The sequence below is a fragment of the Phaenicophaeus curvirostris genome, chromosome 11, assembly GCF_032191515.1.
Source record: "Phaenicophaeus curvirostris isolate KB17595 chromosome 11, BPBGC_Pcur_1.0, whole genome shotgun sequence".
NCBI classification, from domain to species: domain Eukaryota; kingdom Metazoa; phylum Chordata; class Aves; order Cuculiformes; family Cuculidae; genus Phaenicophaeus; species Phaenicophaeus curvirostris.
The window spans coordinates 6,200,082-6,213,845 of NC_091402.1; the positions used below are offsets into that span (position 1 = coordinate 6,200,082).

The window sequence follows — 13,764 nt, forward strand, 5'->3', positions numbered from 1 at the left end:
GATAAGGGATCAGAATGGAAACTTTCAGTTATTCATCCAAACTTGCAGTCTTGCCCTCTTGGCAGTGTCATTAACTGACCAGAGCACTATCTCCCAAATGGACTTCATGCTTTGGACTCCACCTCTTGGCTCTGGTGCAAGCAGGGGTCTAGTGCGAACGAGTGAACTCCTGAAACAGGGACTGCTCCATGTCCCTTCTTTGTGTAACCGAGCCAGCTCACCTTCCTGCCAGGGTTATACTCTCTGTCTGCAGTTTAGCAGAGTTCAGAGCATCCTGGACTTCAACACCTTTGCTGCCAATCCCTGTTCATATCAGCACCCATCCTTTGCATTGCATGAAAAGCAAATGACAAACATACGGACAGCAAAGTATTTTTATTCCATCTTTATTGCCTGCTGACATGTTCAATATGCTCAAACTACATCTGAGGGACTGCATAGAGAGTGTTTCTTGTTTATATTTGATGTACGGCAGAACACTTTACATTGCACCAAATGTTGAGCAAACGGTAACATAACAGAGAAGCTGCAGTGGCAGCTGGAATTTCTGAGGTGGGCTACAGAGACTCTCTGGGGGCAAAAGTCTGCTCATCTTATTCAAATGAATTGCTTTTCTGGCCAAATTCTGCTCTTATATGCCAACTGACGAATACAGACCTAGTAACATGAGAAAACATGGACTAACTCCGAGGGCTTCAATTCCACAGCAAGCTAAAGAATATACATCAACTGAAAACTAGAGAATTGACTGCAACCACATAGAAAAGCCAGAAGAAAGGCTCCTTAAGAGAGGCATAGGAATCCATGTCCAAACCTGCAAACTCTAGCACACAAGAGTATCGACAGATTTATTTATGGGAGAAGCTATTTTAGGAAAGAGGATTTTCTGCTTTAGAGAATCCCTGTGCACAGGGCAAAGGGGACTGAGAACTTGGTCTAATAAGGATGAACCAGCTCTCAGGGAAAAGCAGCACTAGTTGCTCTACAGATGATCAGAGACTGCCACAGCACTTTTAAATTAATTTCAGGACATATCAAAGGAAAAAACACAGAGAAAAGCAATCCCTGCCCAAGAATAGGGTCACTGAATAATATTCCCATAAGGCCTTTCTTTCATTACAGCCTCTGCTGCTCCTCACCCAGGAGAGTTTGGGATGTACCTCCAGTGGTCTAGCTCTGCAAGATGCCAGTTCCCCTGCGAGGTGCCAAGCACCCCGCCTCACCAGGGACCTGGACAGGCCCTGTACAGAGGGTGCATTTGCAAATCAGACACCTCTGGGAATGGATTACATGGATCCAAAACACATCACATTTACCTAAATCTAACTATTGATTACTTTGGATCTGTGATGGCACAGGATCTCAGCTGTATCCCATGTTATTCCATCAGAGCATCTCTGTGCTGCTTTCACCACACGACCCTGCACAAAGACTTTATTTCTCATACTTGGAGACAATACACCCTGGGGAACTCAGAGAGCAGTGAGGGACCCAAGAGGACTCTGTGGCTTTATCAGGTTGGTGTGAAGATGGAGCTGCTCAAACTGGGGCCCCACACTTCTGGTTTTAGCTGCTCTTGGGAAGGGCAGGGGAGATCTAACAGACCAAGGACTGACCAGATCCCTCTTCTTAACTGTGGTCAAATATACAGCTCTATGGGAACTGGGACGGCAGAAAGTGAAAAACGGAAAAAAGGGAGAAAGTAAGAAAGACATCACAAAATGATTGATGAGAGCTGTAGACAATGAGAAGCAGTAATGAATGTAAAGGCAAGACAAACGTCAAGAACGATATGCAGACTCTGATGTAGGCAGTGATGAAACTTCTGTAGATTTCAATGGACTTCGGATTTTACCTGAAGGCTCAAAAGGAAGTGCTTGCACGCAAGTCCCTCCAGCCAAGACAGAAAGAGCTTCCTCCTCATCTCATTAATTCCTCACTAAAATTGGTTCTCCATTTCACCAAATATTCATGTGCATCAGGAAACTCATGGCTAGAGGTCTGCGACTGGGATCTCCTTGAGAAGATGTACACGTTTAGAAAAAAATCCATGACTTAACAGACACCCTATGCAGAACCACAGCTCAGCATCCACTACATAGCACTGAGAATGGCCAGAGGAAAGACTTATACATTTCATGTTGTGATTTAAGATCGCTTCTAGTTACATCTGTTACCTGGACCAGGACAAAGAATCGTTTCTTCCACCTCTTCCAAACGTTTTTACCAATGGCCCATAAATACCTAGGATAAAAGAATAGGTGAATTTAGTACAAAAGTGACTATCAGCTCTCCTCTTGCTTTTCAGTGAGTTTTCTTTACACCTAGAAACTGAAGTTAATGCACAAGCAGGAGTAATTACAAAACTCAAGCTCAGCAGCATTCATGAATGTGTTTATTTCTAGCCCGAACAAATAACCTGTAAAGAAAGGGACACAAAAAGCTTCCAGAGTCTTAATGTTACACAGCATTAATTCTCTCTTCCTCTTTGTCTTCTACAACTCGCTCAGAATTTAGAAGCCCTTTAATGCCAGTGAATAGCTATGACATGGTCAGATGGGTGATGAATACATTTGCAATGGAAGAATTAAGGGAGAGAAACTCCAAATGTTGCTTTAAGCCTTCACAAAACCATTTGGCTGAGGGGAGCTGTCAAACAGGGATACTTACTACATTGAAATCAGCACCCAGCATCCCAGTATCCTCGGACTGACTAAACCAGGGCACTTCACTGAACAGCTTAAGATGAATTCCTAGAAATCACTTGGCTACAGATATTCAAGGAAATCGAATAATTTCTAAGGAGGATTGAATTTACTGTTTGCTGAAAAAGAAGAATTAGCTTCTAAAATTCATGTCAAAGTTAGCATTTAATCTCTGTGACGAAGTGGCTACTGTGACACCGTAATACAAACACTGGCAAAAATAGTGGCAGCACCAGACTGGTAATAAACACAAGGACATAATTCAGCGTGAATATGTTTCATGTATCATTATAATTACTTTAGTTCTGGCTCAATAAATAGAAAAAAAAATCCTTTTTGGTTATGCTAGTGGTTCCCTATGCCAGAAGAGATCCAACATACTTTTGGTGAGTGTCACAGAACTCCAAGTCACGCCAATGTAGGCACAGAGTCTTTGGCTAGTACAAGAACAGGGAAATAATTGTCGTTTTTGCTGTTACCGCTAACATCAACAGAAAGAAAACCTCAGTTCTGATGGCAAGCTAGTGTGATGAACTACCTAGTTTAAGCAACATCCTGTAAATCAAATGTTAGTTGAAGAAAGCCTGAGAAAAGCCAGGACTGCTCAGCCCTGTTGCTATCATCTGTGGTGAAGAAAACAAAGTTGAGAGGTGAGCTGTCCCCTTTTGCTTTTGGTGGCTGTGATCGTGGCGGAGAAATTACAGGTCATGTGTTTATTGGCTCTGATCTGACTAGCAGAGAAGATGGGGGAGGAGGAGAAGGAATTAAAAAAACAGGAATGATCCAAACCATCGAACAAGGATTGAATCTAACAAAATAGTATAAAAATAAAAATGAAACAAAGTCACTTTTATAGCACCAAAAATGCACCAGAGAAAGAGTTAAACACAACATTGACTTTCCTGGACAGTTTCTATTTTTTTTAAACACGTCCTCAGCTCTGAGGGGCAAATGGAGGAAAGCCTTGTCAATGGCATTAACTAGATCTTCCCAAGGATAATTAAACTCATAATTACCCAGCATGAAGGTGGAAGCAAGAAGCGGCAGCCAGGGATCACCCCAGCCCCAGAGCCTCTGACACTTATGAGGGGAGAGGTTTCCCTCTTGACCTTCCAGATTATCTGTCTGACTCCAGAGAACTGCTATTTAATTGTGCTGTGTAACTCTGCATCAATAATGATGATCACACTGGAGTTTATTTCAAGCAGAAGGTGCTCTGTGCTTTTGGTTCTGAGACATCAATACAGGGAGACACAGAATAACTTCGGAAAGTATGCCATTCTCAGTAAGTGTCAGGCAGTTCACCTAATATTTCCTTTTAGGAAAATAATAATCTAGCAATTTCCTGAGGAATACTGCTTAAAATTTAAACTGTTTGGTTGATATGCATTAAAATGACTATGCTAAGAATATGGAAAAGTGCATTATAAATGACTGAACTAATGCCATTTTTATATTTATCTTTCTTTTGACAACTTGAGAAAAAGAGTTGCTCACAGAATTTAAAAAAAGATAAATTTTCCAATGCACATTCAAAACAAATTGAGTTGAGATTGAGACAAGCGTTTACCCAGAGTGCTTCATGTTTTGAGGCTTATCCATTCGCACAGCAAGCTTGATCTTCAGGTCTTGATCTGGGCAGTTTTTGGAAACAGTCATTTTGTGCCACTCTGATTGCTTTGGACTGTTGGGAGTTGGGTGAAGAACAACCTGGAAGTGTCAAAATCAACAGCGTTAAAGGGAAAATGTATTCACAAAATGGATTTTAATGCGGAACAAAACCACATCAGATGAGCTACTTTTCCCCTAAAAGTCAGTCTGGAAATTTCTATTCACATCAGCAAGGATGGCTTTTTATTGCTTTTTTGAAATACAGCTTATTATTTTGAGATTAGCTCACACATACTTTGGCTCCTCTACCTACCGTGCCACTGCTTGCGAGGTTGTGCAGAACAGAACTGCATTATCAATTCCCATCATTTAAGGAATGATTAAACGAGCTTGAAGGTAAATCAGTTTAGAAATGATGGCAGATTAATGTAATTAGCAAAGCAGCAACAAGTCTTTTTCTGAGGCAGACCACTGCAATCGCCCACTTTCAGACTTATACAATTTGGTTGACCTCCAGCTTTCCCAACATTTCCCACGTGAGGTGAGCTGTTTCGAGGGCTCAGAAAGCTCTACCTGAAACAGTTCATCGTGGTGTGGGAACCTGGCTTGATTTTTTGCTTAGTACTAAGATTGGATGCAGTAGGCAATGTTTAGGTAGGCTCATGTGTCTGAGTGTGCTACAACAGCAGACAAAATCTACCACGACTTATGACTTCTTTTATTGAATTGGACTAATGCTTTCTCTGGCAGGAATGTGAAGCTGTTGGTAGTTCCATAGATACCTTAGCACACCAGTGTCTACTGCACCACATTAAGCAAATTCTGAAGATGAGAAATGAGTCCTCCACACAGAGGCACCCAAACTCTGACCATCATCCAAAGACCCCCATGGCAAGGCAGGTCAGGCAAGCACACAGACTTGCACTGAACCACATCTCTTAGTGAGACAGCATCCCCTAAAGGTGTTCCGGACGCTCTCTACTTTGATTTCTAACTCTCTTTCATCAAAAGGTGCATACCCTGTGCTCAGCGTTGTTGTAATTCATGGTTCTTCCCCTCCTTGCTCTCAGCAGATGAAATCCTGGCATGGTTGAAATCCATGGGAGTCTTGCCACCAGCTTCAATAGGGCCAGGATGTATTCCCATGCCTTCGGCTGCCCATCCAGCAGTTGAGGGCTTGGGAGCATTTTCCAGCTCTCTGTTCGATAAAAGTGGCAAAGCGAGGAGCGCCGGCCAGTTGCCAATTTAACACTCGCAATAGAAAGTGGGCATTGTCCATGCCTGGCAGAGCACAAAAGCTGCTTCTCAAAGGGCGGCTGAGCACGGATGTTTTTGTGTATAAAACCTGCTTTCCTCCTCTCTCTGTGCAGACAGGTTTGTGCCCACTCCAACAGCTAAACCACGGGCATAGCACGCTCCCGGTTTCATTGTTTCATTAAAGAAGAAATCTCGATGTGGCCTGAGCAGACACGCGTCATCTCTCTGCCACTCTGGGCACACTAAGCATCCCTTTGAAGTTCGGCTGACTGAAAGCGCTGGTGGCCACGGGCCAGGGGAAATCACCGCCTGGCTCCCCATGATCGCAGCTGCTGGCCCGCGTCCTTGGGCCCACAGAAGCTCAGAGCAGGGGGATGGCTTCCCGCTGGACAAAAAGTGCATTGGCAAGGCTGGCTCATCAGCATTTCAGGGCAAGAAGGGTTGCTTTGGGGTCTGATGTCTTTCTCAGAACAACATACACAGCTAATTGCTTCCCTGGACCAGCAAAGTCAGCATCGTTCATGGCTGCCAATGGAAACAAGACTCACAAAGCAAGTGGGTCTACACCGAGTGTAAGCACTCAGTGGAAAAAGCCCTGAATGGCACTACGGCTGGCGGGGTGAAAAGCTCTGCTCAGCATGCTGCAGCACATAATGGCAGGATGCTGGGCTGTTTGAAGAACGAGTTTTTGAAAATAATCCTGAAAATATTATGATGTCGTGCGGCAAAGCAGCCATAGGTCTTTGGTTGGAGTACTGCAGCCTGGTGGGGTCACCTACTTTGTTAAAAAAGGAGCAGGCCAGGGAGAAAGGAAGGATCAAGGCGTAGATGAGAAAGGTCCAAAGGGGCTGTGACTCTTTGAGAAGAGAAAAGAAGAGGTGGCTTTGCTTTTCTGTCTCTCGAGTGCAAGAACAAAGGATGTTACATGAACATGAAAACCCGAATCACTAAAATGAATATGAATTATATGAGACAAAAATCACACACGGCACGCATCACCACAAGACATAAATTAGATCAGCAGCTCACTGGGATCTGGTAAAATGTTTGGCACTTATGTGAATAGGACAAATACAAACCCACGTTGATAATGGATATAGACTTTCCTGTGTCAAGGCCCAAGCAGCCATGGAGGAACAAGCATGGAGTTATGAGGAGAAACAAGCACTGGAACAGCTCCCCAGGTAAGCAGTCACAGTGCCAAGCCTGACAATATTCAGGAAATATTTGGATAATCCCCTCAGACACACGGCATGAATCTTGGGGCTGTCCTGTGCAGAGACAGGAGTTGGACTCAATGATCCTGGTGGTCCCCTTCCAACTTGGGACATTCTATGATTCTATGACCTCAACAGGTTAGTCCGTAACTGGAAATACCACACTCAGGCTTGCCATAAGATCAGCGGCTTTCTTAGCTATGGCTTTCTTGGCCATAGCCATGTAGACAAGGCAGAGAGTGAGGTGCATTGCAGAGATGTGCAGACAGAGCCCAGGCTGCTCCTGGGCCATGCTGAGCTATGATACAGGAGGTGCTAAGCCCATGTGTAAGGTGCAGGCTCTCTTCCTGTGAACACGTTTTCATAGGGTCTTCCTCATTCAGACCTCACACCCTTGAAGAACTGAGGGAGGGATGCATGGGAGTTTGCTGCCAGTTATGCCTGGAGCCAACACAAATCACACTGCTGCAAAAAAAACATGGAGACTCCCAAAGCCACATAAAAGTGCTGCCCACAGATATTCTGGAGCTGTGGGCTGCAGTAAGGGAGGGCCACCAGTTCCAGGGTGCTGGTGAGATGGGGTGGGAAGGTTGGCTCTGTGGCCAGTAGCCAGGGAACCTCAGCCTCTTGCTATAAACAGCATTGGTGGGGAAAATGAACCTGTACGTTTCACTTCCCAGTCCAACCCCACTGAATCCACTGATTCAGCCACAATCCTCAGGGAGCCAAGATTTCAAGCCCTTTGCAGTGAGTGCCGCAGTCAGTGCTTTCAAATGCTCAAACTGTGCACCGGCTGCTCAGCAGATAGGAGAGCAGCTTAACATTCTCTTGCCAAACTTAAATCCCCTCTTTTTGCTTCAGCATAATCCCCTTTTCTGCCTCAGGAATGTCCATTTCCGTAAGCAACTTCTAAGGCTTTCCGGACTGCCAATATCGCATACAAGATCCTCTGCTTTTGCTGAGTGCAGGCACAGCCAGCTGAAATGCTGCCATTAAAAACTCACAACAAAGACAGCATGCGAGATACACTCCTTTCCAGCAGTGGAGAGCTTGTTTTTTTTCCCCCTCTCCTGAAGCTTGGCAAAAAAGCAGAGCATGTTGTGCTCCAAAGATATTTCCGTACAGGAGAGATTTCTCTAGAAAAGCAGGGCCAGAAGGAAACATGATTAAACTCAAAATCTTCTTACCCTCCCAAGCTCTTTGTCCTCTAGAGCCAGCACACCTGTGCTCTCCGTGAACAGCTTCACTTTCACTGCAGGAAGTGCGTGTGTTGTCGTGAAGTCTCCTTGGGTGCCCCAGCTGTGGAAATAAGGACAGAGAGATGTTCAGCTCACCAGCAGGTCAGCAGCACCATAATGGTTAACCAAAAATGTCCTGCCTGGCACACAATGAAGTGGCTGGGCTATCTGAGTGATAGAGGCATTAATTATCTTCCCAGGGAAATGTGGGACAGATGTTTGGAAAAAATATAATGGTTCTTTGGGGAAAAAAGAGAGCAGCATGATACCAAATTTAAGAGTTTTTTTATTTAGAAGGACACTATGTCTCCTGAAGCGACAGCCTGTATAGTCACAACAGAAGTTGAGGACTGGGGACATCTGTACCTCGGACATCTGTAATTGCTCATGCCTCTACTCTTCTCCTTGCTAATTAATTTCTCCTTCCCAGCTTGATAGTGAGGTTCACTTTCTCTGAAGAAAGCCCAGGAAGTGGCCACCTCTCCAACTACATGATGGACCAAGACCTCTGTCCTCTATTTGTACTCCACAAGTCATCCCCGAGCTGGAGTTGCTGCCTAGTGACATCTCTTAGGGCTCACCTGAGATGTGCTGGTGAGCATCTTCATGGGGTTCTCTTAAAGGTATCCAGACTTTATACAGAGCAGTCAGCTTTGATTTAGAGAGGTTGTAGGGAAAAAAATATCTGTGAAACACCAAGTCTGTTTAACATTTTAAGGACCATGGCTTTTCAAAAAGGCTCACAAAGAGCCTCCAGCAAGCAGTGACACTACACAGCATGTCAAATTACTCACCTGTGCTAAGGTTACCCTCTGACAAACAAGCACAGACTGAAGAGGGTTATGGAACAAAAATGAAGTGCAACTTGAACTAATGCCTATTTGTAAGCTTTAAATAACTTTGAAACTAGCAGAGAAGAGAATATCTTCTACACTAAGAGGTAAAAAGTCATGATGCTTTTATGTTTGAGACCTCACAGCTCTGTTTAAAGCTTTGCTCCTACAGCTTAGAAAGCTAGAAACTTATTAGAATAAAGCCAGACAGAAACTTCCAGACAGAGCTAAGCAAAGCACTCCTAAAACTGCACTTGCCCTTGTCAGCAGAGAGCAGCTCAGCCAAAAAAGAAAGGCAGAGGGAGGGCTGGGGAAGAGTGCACATTGTAAGGAGGATCCTCCTGAACAGCCGACGATGCAGAGGCCCATCGTGAAAATAGAATATAAGAACCAGGGGGGTTTTGTTCTTTTTCTTTGTCATTTTTTTTTAAATAATTCATTGTGAATTAGATGTCCATGTTGTTCCCAGAGATCCTGAAAATTCATCACACTTCAAAACTCACACAAAGTGTACAAGCAAGCTTGAAGAATAATCACAGACAAGATGTTTCTTGTAAACTAGAAGAAACCAAAAGCATGGCACGAGCAACACCTCCAAGTGATGTGAAGGAATACGCTCTGCAACCTAGAATACTGTAAACCAGATGAGAGATTATTCCCCATCTGACTAACCCCTTCTATTCACCCTCACGCTATTAATGAAACTTCCTTGCTTTACACTGTCCTCAAACTAGATTCTATGCTGAAGAAGGGCAGTTCCCTTGAAATGACTGGGAAAAAGCTCAGAGGACATGTGGTCTGGTGACTACATGATATTCAAACATAAACACCAAACAGCAGCTTTTGCATTTGGAAAGTTATCAGGAAAAAGTAATGTACTCCTTCCTGTGTGCAAGGAGTATGGTTCTATGCTTTGCTCTCCTCTGAGCAAATTTTGTCCAACCAAGCTGAGCAGATGAGCATGTTCAGCGTAGAGCTGATTAACAAATTCAGTTTTTTCGTTAGCTTTGCTGGGAAGTTTGCTCTCCTGGTGTCACTGTTCCACATGTTTCACCTTTTATGACGATGCATCAAACTGTCACCAGTGCCAGGGAGCAGAGGTTTGGCATAAATTATCAACAGCACTACAGGTCCAGTCAGATCCCCAATATTACATCTTTTTCATGTGTAATCCATCAGCTACCTAATAAACATTTTAAACATAAGAACCAAGAAACAACCCCATTTTCTAAGTGAAGCTTAGGTCACAGGTTGTGTTTTCTCTCAAAAAAAACCCCTGTGCTGACACCAGCAGGAAGATAATTTTGCTTTGGGTATAAGAGGAAAAAGTAAGAAAATAGCCAACCTTACACTGTGTATTTTGACAGCATCTGCTTTATAGAACTCATATCTCTGTTTACTATTAAAAAGCTCTTATTTGCTGAAGCATTCCCAGACCATATGTTATCAACAAATGTTACTAACCAAATACAAACAGTAATTTTCATTAGGTTTCCTTCATGAGAACAACATTCACGACAAAGGGAATAAATGTTTCAAATGACAGTAAACATACATAGCAAACCCTTGACAACACCGTGGTGCTTACATATTCATATCCCTAAAAGACCTGAAAAGATTCGTGCCTACAAACAGAGACCCTCAGAGCTGGGTTTTGTGCAGGTTGAAGCCTGTGGTGATGTCATTAGTTGCCATAGTGATGCTCAGCATAAGGCCATAATTCATGTCACTGAAACATCATTTGTATTCAATCTAAGTAGGCAGTTTATCTGTGCTGTGTATTAAATTATTGTTCAGTAAATTAGCTCTGGACAGTAGTTAGGTATTAGGATCTTCTGAGGGACTAAGGATGTAATGGCTTCATTTCCACATTTCATAATTAAGCAGGTTATCACTGCAGGAGTTTATTTGTTGGGAAAGCACTTCAGGACTCATTCTGGACAAATCTTCCCATGAAGCAGTCACACTATCTTGTCCCCGTATCACAGAGCTCATGCTGACAGCTCAAAGCAATCATACATCTGTAAATGAGGACAAACGATGTCATTCTGGCCACAGGGAGATAGATATGCTTATCCACATGCACACCACAGGAAAGTGCACAAGTAGAAAAATCCCAACAGCGCTTTCTCAGTTAGGGCCTTATCTGCTGTCTGAACCCCACCTGAAACCCTCAGCCCAGTATTTCTTATTGCCTAGTGTATTCCAAAGCCTGGAGCTGGCCAAGAAGCGCAGCCACACATAAGGACTTTGCTAGAACTATCACCCTATTTAGGGCATCTGTGCTGTTCCAGTGACACTAGATCCACTAGGATCTACAGGCATCTCCAGATTTTCTAGTTAGGCATCAAACTTAGGATGAATAGCTAAACTCTTCCAGCTGCAAAGAGCTGGAGGATGAGATATGCCTCAGGCACTAACTTGTCAAATGCTGGTCCTTGTTTTACATTTTACAAGCACCTAGAGGTACCATCAATTACTAACCAAACAGCCTAAAGTGGTAAGATTTTTTTTCTAAATGACATGTAAAACAACACTTATCCAGAGGATACAACTGAACAGCAAGGGAGGAAGGTCAGCCTTGTTTCTCACTGCTTCCATGGGCTTGTCCAGTATGGGGCACCTGAAAGATGGGCTTACCTGTCCGATTCCAGAAGCATTTGGGAGTTCTTACAGGCACTGTCCTGACTGACAAATGGAGGGAAAGGCAACGCTATTGTGACACAGGTGCCAGACTGCTCAGACCAAGCTGCTCTCAGCTGTTTCAAGAAACATGTTAGCGATCTTCGACAAACCTTCAGGCTGATGCTACTCAGCCTTTTGCAACTTACGGAGAAAAAAAGTAAGACCACTGAGGGCCCTCACTGCCAGCTGCTTTTCTCCAAGATATTCCACTTATGTGGCCTAATCAACAGCTTTCTCAGCTGTCCCTGAGAGACATCGAACTTAATCAGTTCTATTCACCTCTTCTTAAGTTCCTCTAAGTGAAACTTTAGTCCTCACAACCCTCCCGAAAGTGAACACACATGTTACTACCCAGGAAAGCGCATTAAATTTTTTCATTCATGTATCACGGTGTCCAGCAAGTTTACTTAGCCCCTGCCTAATTTGAAATAGTAACCCTTCTTCCATCATTACTCTTGTAACTTGACCTGGCCAGAATATCAATGCCTGTGATCTCTATAAATAATGAAGAAGCACAACTGCGTTGTATTGCTGGGCCATGACTCAACCTTGCTAGCCAGTTCGGCCTGTCAGCAGGCTAACACGGGAGCAGCTGGAGAGTGATGTGCTTTCAACAGAGTTGACATTTAAACGTGATCTATGAGCAGTTTTCAAGGCCTTCAAAACTGCCAGAGGACACCTTTTCTCCCTCTCCAGATATATTTATTGAAACGGGTCTGCCTGCCAGCTTGCATAGAATGCAAGAACATGAAAAAAGCAGAAAATACATGTAAACATGAGTATTAAAGGAGAACTTGTACCTTGGTGGGTTCTGTACTCGGCACTGGTGAGACCGCTCCTCGAATCCTGTGTTCAGTTCTGGGCCCCTCACCACAAGAAGGATGTTGAGGCTCTGGAGCGAGTCCAGAGAAGAGCAACGAAGTTGGTGAGGGGGCTGGAGAACAGGCTGTATGAGGAACGGCTGAGAGAGCTGGGGGTGTTTAGCCTGGAGAAGAGGAGGCTGAGGGGAAACCTCATTGCTCTCTACAACTACCTGAAAGGAGGTTGCAGAGAGGAGGGTGATGGCCTCTTCTCCCAAGTGACAGGGGACAGGACGAGAGGGAATGGCCTCAAGCTCCACCAGGGGAAAAAATTTTCCACAGAAAGGGTCATTGGGCACTGGCACAGGCTGCCCAAAGAGGTGGTTGAGTCACCTTCCCTGGAGGTGTTTAAGGCACGGGTGGACGAGGTGCTAAGGGGCATGGTTTAGTGTTTGATAGGAATGGTTGCATTCGATGATCCGGTGGGTCTCTTCCAACCTGGTTATTCTATGATTCTATGACTTCAGGTGTGTATTATGCTCAATGCACACAGCAGTATCCTGGGACACAGAACTTCCCTGCAAGAGATGCTGCCCTGCTGCCTTGTTCCCACAAGTTTATCACTTAAATAAAAACTCTCGTAGAACAATATTCACGCATGTTGGTCAGATTTGCACTAGTTTATTGAGCCACATGCTCAGTATCTTTTTTAAAACATAAGCAAATCAGCAGCAATGCCTGTCCCCTGCCAGGTCAGGGGGACATCCTTAGGAACGCAGAACATGGCACGCAGCTGCCTCCACCCCTGCAGGGGCACAGTCACCGAAACCAGCTCCCAGCACCCCTTGCCCTGCGTACAGAGGCAGTGAGGGCTTTAATACATGGGAATGTGTCCTGGACAAAATCTGCAAGGTCAGCTTAGCCTCACTAGCTGTCCTCCACTGCCAGAATGTGACCTGTAGAGAATGTGACAACCAGCTGATCTGGCTGCCTCCTTCATATGTTGCTGTTGTGGCCAGGAGAGGGCTGTGCATTTCACACCCCTCACCTTTCCCTCATCTTTCCTGGCACTCGCACTGATGTTCCCACGTCCCTCCTGCTTATTTGAGTTTGATCTCCAAAGCAAGCCAGCTGCTGAAGGAAAGCTCATCAAGAGGGCAGCACAGACAGCAGCCTGACAGACAGTGCTTGCTTTTTGAGGAAGGATGTGTCAAGCAAAGTCACCTTTGGCTGGGTCACTGCTTCACCTTGTGTGCTGTGATGCTTTTAATCCAGCCCTGGTTTCTTGGCTTATCACAGTGCACAGCCACAGCACCTGCTCTCGGAGAGCTGGATCTGGCTCTGAGGATGGACAGGTCCAATCCCACTTGATTGCTGGGAGACTGAAATGCTGTGTACCGACTTGATTTAGTTCTTCC

At 44.5% G+C, this 13,764-nt stretch overlaps 1 protein-coding gene across 22 annotated transcripts in view; it reads right to left on the reverse strand.

Moving 5' to 3' along the window:
- The window catches only part of CADPS (calcium dependent secretion activator), a 217,976-nt gene that overhangs the window by 106,802 nt on the left and 97,410 nt on the right, over positions 1-13,764 (reverse strand). For all 22 annotated transcript variants that reach the window (XM_069865973.1, XM_069865976.1, XM_069865974.1 and 19 more), the window contains exons 7-9: positions 7,978-8,089; positions 4,276-4,415; positions 2,178-2,244 (exon numbers count right to left, since the gene is read on the reverse strand). In XM_069865973.1, the coding sequence (XP_069722074.1) occupies positions 2,178-2,244; positions 4,276-4,415; positions 7,978-8,089 (319 nt within the window). The remainder of the gene's footprint in view (positions 1-2,177; positions 2,245-4,275; positions 4,416-7,977; positions 8,090-13,764) is intronic.